The 14,595-nt window shown below is 43.1% G+C and overlaps 2 protein-coding genes across 2 annotated transcripts; one reads left to right on the top strand and one right to left on the bottom strand.

Annotated features, from left to right (window-relative positions):
- Positions 1-144: 144 nt before the first annotated feature.
- On the top strand, positions 145-6,107 carry tpte (transmembrane phosphatase with tensin homology). The gene is made up of 19 exons (XM_037118835.1): positions 145-448; positions 906-996; positions 1,093-1,173; positions 1,260-1,307; positions 1,397-1,558; positions 2,047-2,166; positions 2,696-2,795; positions 2,905-2,968; positions 3,111-3,175; positions 3,358-3,418; positions 3,499-3,580; positions 3,719-3,807; positions 3,941-4,002; positions 4,086-4,166; positions 4,977-5,082; positions 5,186-5,283; positions 5,361-5,456; positions 5,564-5,634; positions 5,711-6,107. The coding sequence occupies exons 2-19, from the start codon at positions 950-952 to the stop codon at positions 5,811-5,813; spliced, it is 1,536 nt and encodes a 511-aa protein (XP_036974730.1). The 5' UTR covers positions 145-448; positions 906-949; the 3' UTR covers positions 5,814-6,107.
- Positions 6,108-6,193: 86 nt separating this feature from the next.
- On the bottom strand, positions 6,194-13,277 carry smpd1 (sphingomyelin phosphodiesterase 1). Its single transcript, XM_037118836.1, has 9 exons — positions 13,077-13,277; positions 12,621-12,866; positions 10,524-10,844; positions 9,919-10,199; positions 9,505-9,678; positions 9,028-9,199; positions 8,694-8,770; positions 7,714-7,859; positions 6,194-7,594 (listed from the first exon to the last, which is right to left on the bottom strand). The coding sequence occupies exons 2-9, from the start codon at positions 12,828-12,830 to the stop codon at positions 7,176-7,178; spliced, it is 1,800 nt and encodes a 599-aa protein (XP_036974731.1). The 5' UTR covers positions 12,831-12,866; positions 13,077-13,277; the 3' UTR covers positions 6,194-7,175.
- Between the last annotated feature and the right edge of the window lie 1,318 nt (positions 13,278-14,595).

Raw genomic sequence — 14,595 nt, forward strand, 5'->3', positions numbered from 1 at the left:
GAAAGAAGGAGAGGAGAGGAGAGGAGAGGAGAGGAAAGAAAGGGATAGAACAGGAGAGGAGAGGAGGAGAGGAGAGGTGTGAGGGCACCACAGCTGGCTGCTGGCTCACTTCTTAAACTGTTTGCTAGCAGCTAACCAGCTCTGTGCCGGTCACAGGGAGGTTACGGTCAGACCCAGTCGACTGAAGAAGACAGTAACAAGGAAAAAGGACGTTTCTCTTTTTTTTCTTCTTTTCTTTTCTTTTTTCTTTTCACAGAGCTCCAGGAAGTCTGAAACCGCTACGCTTGCAAAAAAAAGAAAGAAAAAAAAACGGACGGGGAGTGGATGAAGAGAGGGAGAGAGAAAAAAAAGTCCACCCGGTTAACCTTTGAACTGTCTTCCTCTGTCCTCACAAGAAGTCACAAGACAAAAAAGTCAAAGTAGAGTTTCACGAATGACTGTCCGCACGGTAAGTTCAGCAGCCGCCGCCGCGAGTTTAGCTAGTTTTTAGGGGGATAGCTAATTCGGTGTCAACGTGTAAACAAAACGGTACGAGGGGGAGAGAAAGGAAAGGAAGGGAAGGGAAGGACTGTGTGGAGGGAAGCGGGTTTTCATTTGTTTTCCCCCTTCGAGGTAATAATGATTCCAGGGCACTTCACTTCTTCCTGCTAATTCCTTACGCTTGTTGGATTCGCACCAAGCGGCTAATCCCAACACTGGTTCATAAGTGACTTCAGTGGCTCCTGGATGCTGATCAGACTTTGAGCATAAAAGTGTTCCTATTCTTTTCAGGTGTTTTCTGTGCAGCACCTAAAGTAGTATTTCAAGGCCGGTATCCTTAAGGTTTTTTTTCCCCTGTTTTTTCCTATCTCTGGGACACCATGACTTTTAAAAAATATGTATGTTTTTTTGCACTTAAAACGCAGAGACTACAAGTTGAGAACAAAGTGAGGAGGGAGACGCACACACCATGTCATCTGTCCACTTCAATCCAGGGTCGGATTCAGGTGTGAACGGGTGAGATGGCTGTTTTGTTGCTGCTTCATTCCTGTCTTTTTTGTCCATGTATTCCATTTGTGAAGATCTGACCTTGTTTGTGTTGTCTCGTCGTAGAAACATTGCAAAGATGGAGGATGCTACAGTGGAGATTGATGATGGAAAGGATGAGAGCGTGGTGCCAGACACGATGTACCAGTAAGTTTACACACTTCCGGACTGCAGACCATACGGCAACATTTGATTCCAAGGATCACCGTACACTCTCTCTTCTCCTTTTGCAGCAATATACGGAAGAAGATAACGCCTTTTGTCATGTCCTTTGGATTTCGGTGAGTGTGTGTTGTCCAGAGGGTCATCTAGACAGATGATTGCCTGTCATGGTAGTTGTTTGATGATGCTGTCCGTCTTTTCCCACCAGTATATTTGGAGTGATTCTGATCCTTGTGGACTTTGTGCTGGTGATTGTGGACCTCTCCCTGCCGGCCAGGAGCAGAGAGGTTGGAGATGCCATAGAGGCTGTGTCGCTCCTCATCTCATTCTTCTTTCTCGTCGACGTGCTGCTGCGGGTCTATGTGGAGGGGTGAGAGAGTGTATCCTTATATATTATATAGCTTTCTGTTAAATCGTACCATTCTGATGCTTGTACTGTTAATCACTTGCTGAGGCTTTTGTTAGTCGGGGGGGTAATTCAGGATTCAGACAGCAGCAGTATGTTGGAAACTGCACTTGCCCGTCGCAGCCTGCTTGCTTGTGAAAGTGAGAACAAGAAATGCTTTAAAAGAGTGATGCAAACATTCCCACAGTCCTGTGTCAGCATAAATCAGCTGATTAGCCGTTGAACAGGAAGTTGTGAAGAGGAAGCTGGACAGGAAATGTATGGCATGATTCAGGCTGGTCACCGGGAAACATAATGACTCAGAGCAAACTGGTATAGCTGTCGCTGACTTTCTCTCATATTTTTGTCATATTAATGAATAAAGATTCGGGCACATACGAATGGTTGAATGGTGTGGTTTTCTCTGCAGCATGTTAATCGTCTCGTGTTTTGTTTAATGAACTGTCTTTCAGGTTCAAAGTTTATTTCAGCTCCAAGCTGAACATCATAGATGCCTGTGTTGTGGTGATCACGCTGGTGGTCACTATGGTCTACACCTTCTCTGACCTGACAGGAGCCAGTCTCATCCCCAGGTACATTCTTTCTCCTGCATAACCAGCTGTAAGGCTGGATTCACATCAAAACAGGCAGTGTGGCGATAACGCATGCATTAATTTGAGTCGGGGTTGTCCGTTTTGGATGTGGCGGTTCAAGCCAACTCAGCTTTCATAGAAAGCACAGCCCGACGTCACGCTGCGATGGCCAATTTTCATAAGCTGGCGATCAGACTTGCAGCATGAATGACTGAAACCGCAGTGGAGTGTAATGTAATGTGTCATCTATATTCACTCAGTTTGGCATTGTGCACCAGTTTGAAACACATCTGTGGATGCCAGTGATCACTGGAGGACCGCATGCTTAACCTGCTGTGGCAGAGGCATGACGGCAAATCAGAAGTGCAGTTGAAGGGGTCAGTAGCTGTTACTGAGCATGGCTAAATGCTACAGAGGGAACATGATGGACATTATTATTGTCCAATTTTTAAAGAATGCCTTATAAAAGTATAGGGTGAATTATTTCGGTGCTGTTAAGATAAGTGTTTTTTCATTCATTCTTCATCAGGGTGGTGACGTTTCTTCGTTTCCTGAGAATAATAATCCTGGTGAGGGTTTTCAGACTGGCGGCACAGAAGAAAGAGCTGGAGAAGGTCACAAGGCGGATGGTAAGCTCGTCACCTAATGTAGTAAAGTTCACCCTGTGTGGCATTAGAGTTGGCTTCAAAATAGAAGCTGCCGTCCACATCTTGATGACTGATTTGTCATCTCTCTCAGGTTTCTGAGAACAAGCGACGTTATCAGAAGGATGGATTTGACCTTGACCTCACTTATGTCACAGGTAGTTGTTGTATGTGGTATAATGCAAAAAAGAAGAGAAAAAAAACACAATACATGCATGTCAGAAAGTATATTCTGAATTGATTGCTACAAATCACACCCTTTTTATGAAGTGGAATGTTTTTTGCTCCATACTTCTCTAGATCGTGTCATCGCCATGTCCTTCCCGTCCTCTGGGAAGCAGTCTTTCTACAGGAATCCAATCAGGGTGAGTCTGATACAAACTGGGTACATGCTTATCAAATGAGCCCACTTTAATCACTCGCTTTCAGTTGAATTGAACTCACCAGTTTCGAAGTTAATCCAAGGGATTTACAACAAAAACTAGAACTCTAAGTGTACACACACATACGAACGCAGGTGTAACCTATTTCTCTTCTTTCTGTGCAGGAAGTAGCAAGGTTCTTAGACACTAAACACGAAGGCCACTATAAAGTTTACAACCTCTGCAGTAAGTTGGCAACGCCTCACATCACATGCGCTGCATTCCTTTTTACGTACAACTACACAAGCGTCATCTTTTGTTTTCAGGCGAGAAAGGCTACGACCCGCAGTTCTTCCACTACAAGGTCGAACGCGTGTTCATCGATGATCACAACGTGCCCTCCTTGGAGTGAGTCGCATATTCTGCTGTGATGTGTCATTTTGTTTCAGCTCTCCCTTTTGCCTGTAACAGTTATAGGAGCACTTTTAGATAACAGCTACACCAGAGGGCCTGCTTAGCCAGTCTTTGTCTCTGCCTTTGCCTCAGGGACATGCTGAAATACACAGCAAACGTGAGGGAGTGGATGTCTGCTGATCCCAAAAACATCATCGCTATCCACTGTAAAGGGGGGAAAGGTGATGCCAAAGATTGTGACTTGTGTCATTGTCATTTTGTGTTTTATTGGAGTTGAACAAAGGCATTAGTTTAGTGCAGTATTTCACTAACAGTTTACCCTCTGCTGACAGTTTACTACCACTCTCTTTACAGGGCGCACCGGTACTATGATCTGCACCTGGCTTATCGACAGTGATCAGTTTGAGAGTGCACAGGTATGTCTCTGTCTCTGTAAATGTTAATGAATTGGCAAAACATTGTGTAACCAGACTGTGATTTGTTTGTGTTTGTCCACCAGGACAGTCTAGACTATTTTGGTGAGAGGAGGACAGACAAGAGTCGGAGCTCCAAGTTTCAGGGAGTGGAGACCCCCTCTCAAGTGAGAACAGGCCCCCGAGGGGACAAACTTACAGAGACTAGTTTTTATAGTGGCATTTAGGGTGAAATGTTGCCCTTTTTGGTCTACACTTAAGGCCACTTTGTGTCGAATCAGAAATAATTCAGAAGGGCGCCACCCAGTGGTCAAAAACTAAACTGGCAGTGGAGTGTGGATGGGAACTATTATCAGCTGTGTGTGACGGTGTGTGTGTGTGTATCTCCTTTTAGAGGATAATGTATACTCATAAATACACATAGTGTATATATGTGATTGTTTTCCTTTAATCTTGGCAGTTTAAAGGGACAATTCACCCCAAAATAAAACAAAAATACATATTTTTTCATATTTCTAGGGCTGTTCATCCATACATATTGTTTTGGTTAGCAACTTAGCTACCCTGTTGTTAACATCCCACACTGTGACAATCATGTGGACATGTGTTGTCCATGTGTCATTGTGATTTCCGGAGAAAGAAAACGGTCCTTACATGAAAATGCTTACAGCAAGGACTGTGTCATGATGTCTGTAAAGAGACACTGCTGTTGAGCTCGTTGGCCACCACGAGCTGAGTGTCATCTACTTCCATTATATTCAAGAGTGGGCAAACATTTCTATGACCCATATCTCCAAAATAGGCAACTCACATCAAAAAATCTTAGAAGGATCAATGGTGAGAGGGAGAATGTGTATTTTTGATTTTCGGCCAAACTGTGCCTTTTAAGATTTGAATTGATTCATCAGTGGAGAAAATGAAAAAAAGATTTCCTCATAAAACCTTATTTTACATGTTTTGTGTCTGTGAAACCACAGAGCCGGTACGTTGGGTACTACGAGATCATGAAGTCCAAGTTCAACAGAGAGCTGCCACCACCTAAAAGCCTCGTGATCAAGAGCATTCGCATCCACTCCATAGCAGGTGATACCCAGCAAACCAGCATGGCACTCCAGTGAGGAACTTTTATCCTATTATATTTCTTCCTGTGCCCGTGTTCATATCTGCTTGTTACACTCTTATCTAGGTGTGGGTAAAGGTGATGGCAGCGATCTGAAGGTAAAGATCATTTTGAAGAAAGAGCTGGTGTTTCAGTGTGTGTGTGCCAAACAGGAGAACTGCACAGTAAGTCTCACGCTCTCATCAGGTCACATCGACTCATTTGTTGAACAGGCGATTAACACATTTCTGGTGTTTTAAAGGTGTTCCCCGATGTGGGCAGCAATGCTGCAGTCATCAGCCTGCAGAATGGGCCTGTGGTTGAGGGGGACGTGAAGGTCATGTTTGAGTCAAGTGCTGTGAGTGCATGCTTTTACACCTTTTTTTTTTTTTTTTAAAACCACGTAAGGAAAGCTGGGGTTTCGCCTGAGCCTATGATCCTGTTTCTTTTCATCTTCCTCTTCAGGGTCTGCCAAAAGGATACGAAGATGTTCCATTCTACTTCTGGTTCAATACGTCCTTCATAGAGGATAACAAGTATGTTTCTGTAGCATTTGACTCAAAGTTTCATACTCTGCTTTGACGTGCGAGCTGACCTCCAGACTCTCCACAGGCTATTTCTGCCCAGGGACGAGCTGGACAACCCGCACAAACCCAAGACCTGGGACCTGTACAAGGAGGACTTTGGTGTCACCATGTTCTTCTCAGATCCGTAATAGAGGCCCCCAATGGGACAAAAGGGCTCGTTTCGATTTTACTTGTAACGATGGATGCTGAGGAGAAATTGGTAGATTGAACACTAACTCAAAAAATGAACAAGAGGCATTAAATTACTTGCATTCAAATCCTGTAGACTGCAGTGTTGCTCTAATGAGTCATGGCACTTAAACTGAAATTGGTAAGGAGATACCATGTATATGTGAAAATACTTATGTCTTCCAGTGAATCATTTGCTACCTGTGTGTGGGACTATTTTGATTGTCCTCAAATAAAAAGTGTACATATCTTGAGTTTACTTCCCAGTGCTGCTATTAATTCAACCCCGAGAGCATTTACTCCATTTGAAACTACTATATATGAAAAAAATTCCCAAGTATCAGATTTCATCCTTTATTCACAATTTATACAGTGTGTAAATTATAGCTCATTTTACAAGTTGCATTACTTGTCATGCTCATGTTTCACCGCAGGTCTTATAGATCAAGATCTCAAACTCATCCTGTGCTCATCACACTTTGGGGTCTGCTCTATGAAGTTTGTTTCTATTAAACCTAAAAGTGAACTAGCCAAACAAAGAATTAAAGTGCAGATTTACAATACTGTTAGTCATTCAGCTTTGCCAGCCTCTTTTTGCTGAAGCGGATAGTCCGGCGCATTAAGGTAGATACTTTACAAACTGACCTAAATCCTCACATTCAAACTGACCCAAGGACTATTATAAGTGATGACAGTGCACCCTGTAGCAACTCTGTAAAGCTCCAACCTGAGAAGTGACGGCTTGAGGTCTGTAAATCCACCAGAGTCATTAAATTACCATCCTCAAATCCCAGCAAAAGCTCACAAAAGTTCACATTGCCTGGCGGGACAGGTGAAAAAGACAGATGGTTTGCTGATTTTAAAGTAAACTTTCCACAATGTATCACAATCTGATGAAAACTTTGGGATTTTATAAAGCCTATCCTGAAAATGCTCATGGTCACTGACACAGAGAAGGATTTCGCCATCAGGTCTGAGCTATTCCTCAGCAGAACATTTTAGCATTATTGTGAAGTATGGATTAGTTGAATATCCTCCCTGATACAAGGCACCCAGTACAGCAGAACTGCACAACATCTTTCAGAACAGTTTCGAGTGGTCTTTACATAAATGTCATTACAAAAACAGCGGTTGACAATCCCAAGGCATGCTACAAATCACAATCCGATGTCTTTGCTTTGACAACAAAAAGGCAGAACAGAACTCAACAGAACAGTCCTCTTTGACCAACCAGCAACAGCACATACTTTTCAGCTCAATTTCATATTTGGTCATTGGATCCCCACCCTCCCGCCACCCAGATATTCAGTCCACACTTAAGGTCAACAAAGGGTTTTTCTGGCAGCTTGGGCCAAATTTCCTCTATAACCATTGAGGAGGTCGCACTGCTCCAGCTCTTCGTACCGCCCACTACGCAGAAAGCAGAGCACTGAAGTTTTGCATGTCTCCTGACAGGGCTCCGACACGTGTCCTTTATGTCTGAAATACCAGAACTTCTGGAAGGCTTGGTCATCTTTGACAAAGGTCTGCATGAGCCCGTCGCAGTTGGAAGGGAAGAGGCTGGTCAGACCGTAGGCCTTGGTGGCACGATACAATAGTGTCCATTTGGGGTTCTGTTCTGGGGTATTTGGCACTTCTGGCTTGTGGTTTACCTCCGTGAGGTTCAGGATGTAGGTTTCGTGGTCGAGCACCAGCCGAGAGCTTCCTTGGTAGTTCCCATCCACATAGTAGACGCGATAACCTGGAGTGCGGAAAAAAAAACAAAAAAAAAACTGAATGAATGAAATACCGATTTTGTTTTTCCTTCTAACAGTGTGTGTTGCTTCTGAACTGATGGGAAAACAAGTTCAATGAGCTCACCTGGGTTAAGATTAATATAAGTAGTGACACTGGGAGCAATGAAAGCCACTCCCAGTGGCCGTGTCATGGTCACCTCGTCATAAAACATCTGAAACTCATCCAGATGCGTATGACCAAAAAACTGTCCAACAATTGTGCTTTCATACCTGTTTTTAAAAAGAAAAGAAAAAATAGATGTCAAAATAAGCCTCCAAGCATAAAAATTCTCTGACATGGTTTTGCAGAAAAAACAAGCCTAATTACCACATTAAAATCCATGAAGTGGCATCCAGTCATTCTCTCAATATTACAAATTCCAAGATTGGCTTTCAAAACTAACTGATGTCACAAATCATGCTCACAGGCCCGCTTTTGAAAATTCAATTTTCAGTGAGCGCAGAGAAAATGTACACTTTTAGTAGTGAATGGGAACAGCTCTGCACATGTGATTCAGCACAGTGAAGCTCAAACTTTCAACTGTAGGATCACAAAGAAAAAAAAACACCATTTTGACTAGAGGGGGACTTTGCACGAGGATAGATGATACAAGTGGTAGATTGCAAAAAGTCAGTGTGCCACTGACCTTGCAAACAACGTGCATATTCATCAACTAAAGCAGATATACAAAACCACACAAGATTCAGCCGTGCAAACAAAAGAGGAAATGAAAGAAGCATTGCTAGCAAGTCAGTCAACCACATATTTACCTGACTATAATTATCTTTACATCTGCACTTATCCCAAGAGCCACATCCTACTGATAATCTGGATTGAATACCACACACTGGCATCACACCTAAAAACAGACATTCGCTACAACAGACGTGCAGCATTTGTAACCTCACACTGATAAAAGTGGCACATTAACAAGAAACAACTGCTGAGTGTACAGAACTTCATGTTCTTCTCTTGTGTGTAAAGACATACAATGACGTACAACCTCCACTTCTAACACCTCTGCGAGCCTGCATCTTTTAGGTTTAAATGATCGGTGTGGCTACCTGTTGACAATGTGATAGTAGTTCCAGCTCCAGCTGCCAAGACACAGTCCAGGTGGGATGTGACCGATGATATGTACCTACATAAATAAGACAATGACATCATGTAGAGGATGGTTATTGCCCTCATAAAATAATATTTTTATTGCCATCTCATGCCCAGTAACAGTAGCTAAAGCAAAGCAAATGAGAAAGTCATTATCAACGCCCCTTATGGCGCACGTGACCCCGAGCTTCATTTAAACCACACCGATTGTTTTATTAGCTTTACAATGTTAAGTGACCAAACTGACCCAGATTCTTCTATCGGCTTTTGTTTTTTTGCTGCTCGACTCACCTTCTCTCCTTTGTCCTCGCTGGCCTGGAGAGTATGGACCAGCCACTGCAGCTGGTTAGCGGGATCGGTGGAGTTCACCATCAGCCAGAAGTTTTCTCGAGCGCAGAAGTTCATGTTGAGGGAGACCACTCTTAGACCGGGCTGAATCTCCATCGTGTAGAATCCTCCATATCTGAGAATAAACCCACCCCCCCAAAAAAACATGGCGGAAGGATTCAGAAAAGGGAAATTCCATCTCTGGGTGTCCCCCGTGAAAAAAAAAAAATCCAAACCATCTGTTTATAGGGAACAGTATGCTGATACACAAAGTGACCACTTCTGTTTGCAGACACAGTTCCTACTAGATCCAAATCTTGGCTTTTCTTTTACTTCTTACCTTAACAAGACTTCTCTTCTCTACAGGGTGGCCTGACCCCCACCATAATGTCAAACACCCATACACATTTAGATAGAATAAAAGCAATGAATATCAATAACCTCAGTGTCTTCAAAGCCTGCTCTGACAGCCACGGTGACCATTCCTCTGCCATTGTGTCGTACAGCCAGGCGCTTGATCTGTTGCCGTGAACAAAAGGCGGTGGGAAGCTGTTCACAGGTGTGCTCTCGTGGTTCCCTATGGCGGGGTAAACCGTCACGTGAGGTCCCAGGTGCCTGGAAAGGAGACGGGATGAAGAGGATCAATACCAGGTATCGTGTGACAAACATCTGGCCAAAGCAGCAGCAAGAACACCCGGAATGTTATCAACGTTTGTAGCCAGTGTACAAGGCCATTTTGAGATTAAGTCCAAAGTCCAATAGCAGCCATCTAAAAACTACCCCTAACAGCCAAGGGAACACTGGGCCCCAATTATGTTCTTATCTTGCATCCAAAATCTCAAAACAACTAATTACTTGTGGATGAGCCTGGAGATGACGGAAAGCTCCGACAGCTGCTGTTTCCTGGTCTGAGACCAAACATTGTGCGCCGGTATGTCTCCGGTCCAGTAGACCCAGTCCCAGGGTCCGGCTGCGGCAACGTTCTCCAGGAGGTTCTCCACCGTCCGCAGAGGCAGGTCACACTTACTGTAGGTTCCCCAGTAGCCAGCCTCCCTCCGCTTCCAGCTGGGAGAACCAGAATCTTTACGGCAACACAGAGGGGCCTTGCAGTCTGCAGCGCTGCCGGCAAGATAGTCCTGTCAGTGGAGATGGTTAAAAGCAGTCAGGTGATCACATTCAGGCGACTGGTTAGTCATTCTAAATTTCCTGGGAAAACGCTAACATTTCTTTTCAGGTAAATCATTGATTTCGACCTTCTGTTTTTCTAGCGTATGACCTGAACACAGAGGTTGAATCTAAGCTGTCTACTATCAATTTGAAACTGTATTTATTGCACACAATTTCTTGTAGAGAAACTTTCAGGCAGTATGAAAGCTCTAGCATGTTATCTTATCAAAAGACTGAATTAGGGGTGATTTTTTTCTCTGCACAGAAAAAACAAAAACAACAACAACACTCACCTGGTCCCAGTGGATGTCAGTTAGAAACAGGACCCTGCTCTGTGGAGAGCCAGGTTTGGGAGGAGAGGGTGGTGTCACGGGGGGCTTTGGGGCCTTCGGCAGGGTGACGTTCCAGGGTGCGTAGATGTCAAATTTGCCACAGGAAGGCCCCACCAGCAGAGCGCATGCTTCAGAGGGCCAAAGGAGGGACTGCTGCAGAGCCCGGATAAAGTCGTCCCTGAACAACGAGATTAGTTCGCGACACACCAGCTCGTCAGCCAGATGGAGACGGATACACGCCTCGCCTACCGCCTGCGCCACTCGCTCTTCATTTGTGTCACTCTGGGAGAGAAGAAAGGCAGAACAGGACAAAATGCTTCACTGACTGACTACACACTTCCTGAAAATTCTTACTTACCAGAATATAATGCATGACACTGGTCACACTTCCTGAATGTTTGGTGCATTAAAATGTTATATTTGCACTTTTCATTTAAAAGAGGATAAATTAATCTGAATCCTGTGTTTCAGGTCAAAGGCTGTGGGCGAGCGGACAAAGGGGCACCTTAAGTCATCCAACAGACCATATGATCAAGATGTCTCAAGCATGTTTTCACGCTAAATCAACTACAAAAAACACCAGGAAATATATTTTAAAAAAAAACAAAAAAACAAAAAACAAAACAGACAAGCTTTTCAAGGTGGCAGAACAAGAGCCGGCCTTAGTGTCACTTGCCACATTGGTTTGAACTCGAGTGACCCAGAGGAAGTAAGTCACTAGAGTCTAATAACTGTTGTATCCATATCCATACAGGTAGAATCATAACCTCTGAAAAAATTTTGGTTTCATGACTCACATGAGAGTGAGAGCAGAAACAAGGTGTAACTGAGCGTTCACAGTTATCAAAAGGTGACATTTTAAACTGTGATTCATTGTGAAATCGCTGTATCCCCAACTGGTGCTGACCTTGTGAAAGAAGTAGGTTTGCAATGAGCAACAGGACCCGACATTATCGTCTTAGAGTAACTGTTTTCACATCGCAACTTTTAAAAGGAATAAGTTATGCTGAACTCAATATTTCTAAACTGAAAACACTGACAACAACAATGGCAACCAAGCAGATGGAGGAAGTCAGACACGTCAACCGATTATAAACGGAACCTAAAGGAGAACAGAAAAAGGAACAACGCTAACTCCAGCTAACTTTATCAGGCTAATTTTGACACTTGATATATCTTGATCTCGGATAGTAGAAACACCTCTCAATATGATGAACGCCATCCAGCATCGCCCAAAAATACAGCCTACAGAGTGACTAATGTTGAAAAGTAAAGTAGGGTTATACCGATTATCTGGGCTTATATTCAGCATTTTCCAGTTATCGGTATCTGTGATTTTTTTCCTGTCAGATTGCTGAAGAAACTCATTTTAAAATGTGCCACTTTGGCTCCGATGCTGCGTTCCTCTCACACAATGTCCTCTCCACGACACTATCTGATTGGTGACACATCAAAATCAATTAATCAAAAAAAAAAGAAACTCTGAATAATCTGAATCTGTAGTAGTACTACAAAATGCATAAAAATGGAGTGGAGTGGAACTAAAAAGTAGCAGTAAAGTATCTCAAAGTTGTACTTAAGAACAGTACTTAAAGTAAAAAGTAGAGTAAATTGGAACACAGGTGTATTTCACCACAGGTTGTATGAAATTGTAACACAAAAGATTAAATGGAAATCGGTCCCAAATATTGGTTTTCAGCCTCCTTAATTTATAATAATCGGCATCAGCCCTGAAAATGCCATATCAGTCGACCACTTGTTTCCAGTGTTCAAACCATGAGTTTGATCTGGGAGTGCTTTTTCTGTTTGTTTTTTTCTCCTTGGTACATATTTCTATTTTGTTTGCCTCCAGTTTGAAAGATATCTGTCTTCCTGGTCTAAGACTGTGGTCTAACTGGTTGGTTATTTAAACACACAAAAGCACACATTCATATGTGTTACTGGTTATTGGAGCTTTTCTCGTAATAACGGAATTAAAAGATAACTTGCTCTTGCAGCTCAGTCCCTTCGTCGCACCAGCATCCTCTTTGGTAAGAAGATCGTGTTGAGAAACATTACCAGCAGGGCGATGTCCAGGATGGTGAAGACAGCTTTGCACAAGGGGCAGGAGACGTTCCTCCAGCTGAACCCGACCTCAGGCCGGCCGAGCTGCTCCACGAACACCGGCCCCTGCTGCCGCCAGGCGGGTGCCGGGTGACAGGAGCCGGGCGGCGTCGACGTCTGCAGCAGCAGCGCGGTGAAGGTTATCAGCAGGGCGGGGAGCCTCATGGTGCTCGGCGGGCAGGCAGGTGTCCTCCTGGCAGCCTGTGTGTGGGGGGGAGGAAGTAGGAGGGGGTGCGTGAACACACCGTCACGGAAGTAACACTCAGCGGTTGTTGCATTTTTTTTAACACTTGAAAAGAAATGACACAGAAAGTAAACACCGAAGGAGCAGTTACAAACTATCTGCTGACAAATTAGCAAGCTAGCTGCTCTTTTTGTTTTGCTGTTGTTGTTAAAAAAAACTGTACCGACCGAAAATGTCGTCGTAGTTTTCGTCCTCCAACAGGGGTTTGGTGAACACGGGCGGGTCAGGAGAGTCGACGGGGCCCCGGCTTCCACCTCGACACAGTGTGCGGGTGAAGACGAGCTGTTCGGGTCGGTGTGCAAGCAGGCAGCACTCGGCTTGTTGTGCTCTGACTGCTCACCGCTCCGTCTTGTGAGAGGCAGAGACGGTCAGCTGACTCATCACGTGGTGTCCGATCACCTTTTTTTTTCTTCTTCTGCCCGAATCTTTGTTTACTCTGGGCAGATTGTAACTCAAACCGCAGCTGTTTGATTGCTTAATCGAGTGGTGATTACACACGAAGTGCGGGGATGTGTTGACATTTCAGCAGCACACCCCTAAACCCAGCAGCTCAGTGTGAAAAACACAATATACCTGCACAAACCCAAAGTTACACACTTCAGATCTGCATCGGGATTCAATTAGTCTTTTTACTTTTGCAGATCTAACTACTGTAGAAAAGCAGCACCCAAAAGTCACACTTTAGTAAAAGTGAAGACAACATTACTTTGGAAAAAAAAAGTGAAAGTCACCAGTAATGTTTGTGTTAGAGTAATAGTTTTCAATCAGCAGCAACTGAGTAATATAACATGTTACAAAGAATATTTTTGTAATATATCACTGCCACTGAAGTGTTTATTTTTGTTTTTTTAAGAATCCATCTGCACCAACATGACCCTAATGATGAGGATGCATAATTTACCTCAGTATTTTAAGATTTTTTTTTTATAGCTACTTAAGAATCTTCTTGTACATAATATATAATTTATGCCTATTTATCATGTAATCGGTTTATCTCAGAATGACTTTTTCTCTTATAGTTCCCACATCCTATTTCATCATTTTAATTTTTAAGATCATAATGATGATACAAATGTATTTACTTTTACTTTCATCTCATAATTTAGATCTATCTATCTATCTATCTATCTATCTATCTATCTATCTATCTATCTATCTATCTATCCTTGTTCTGTGGACTGTAATAAAAAGGCATTAAAAGTCATTATAGGCTGCATTATAGATAGTATAGCTCTATTATGTTTCATATGACCGAGCCTACAATTAAAAAAAAAATGTAATGGCCACAGCAATGACTCCACCTGCTCCTGCACATTCCCATGAACAGTGGGGTATTTCATCATTTTAGTTTATGTAAAGCCTGTGAACAAGTCGGTACATTTGTGCAGTAAACTCAGTTAAGTTTTTTGCTGGTATGTGACTTTCCTGGATTGAATTTCTTTATAACTTCACATCACGTGAACATTGACAACTTTTTTTAGTCCTTTAACATTTTCTGGAGCTTTTAGCCCCATCTTGTGGCCTTCATCAGAGGAAATTTGCAGCCGAACTTAGAGCTGACTTATCTCCATCAACTGCACTTTCTTGTACTTTGAATTTCTTCTGGTAAACTGATGTGAGCATTAAGGCTGGGGTTGGTAATTTTGTTCAGAGGCATTTTTCATTATGTTTATATAAAATCTCTTA

Source organism: Acanthopagrus latus, chromosome 13 (assembly GCF_904848185.1).
Source record: "Acanthopagrus latus isolate v.2019 chromosome 13, fAcaLat1.1, whole genome shotgun sequence".
NCBI classification, from domain to species: Eukaryota; Metazoa; Chordata; class Actinopteri; order Spariformes; family Sparidae; genus Acanthopagrus; species Acanthopagrus latus.

Bases quoted from the DNA above. Each gene is read 5' to 3' on its own strand.
- tpte (XM_037118835.1), top strand. From the start codon at position 950: ATGTCATCTGTCCACTTCAATCCAGGGTCGGATTCAGGTGTGAACGG. The intron at 1,559-2,046 runs GTGAGAGAGTGT...ACTGTCTTTCAG, and splicing joins CTGCGGGTCTATGTGGAGGG to GTTCAAAGTTTATTTCAGCT. The intron at 3,581-3,718 runs GTGAGTCGCATA...CCTTTGCCTCAG, and splicing joins CACAACGTGCCCTCCTTGGA to GGACATGCTGAAATACACAG.
- smpd1 (XM_037118836.1), bottom strand. From the start codon at position 12,830: ATGAGGCTCCCCGCCCTGCTGATAACCTTCACCGCGCTGCTGCTGCAG. The intron at 9,200-9,504 runs GTTATTGATATT...GTTTATTCTCAG, and splicing joins CAGGCTTTGAAGACACTGAG to ATATGGAGGATTCTACACGA. The intron at 7,860-8,693 runs GTAGCCACACCG...TTTTAAAAACAG, and splicing joins TACTATCACATTGTCAACAG to GTATGAAAGCACAATTGTTG.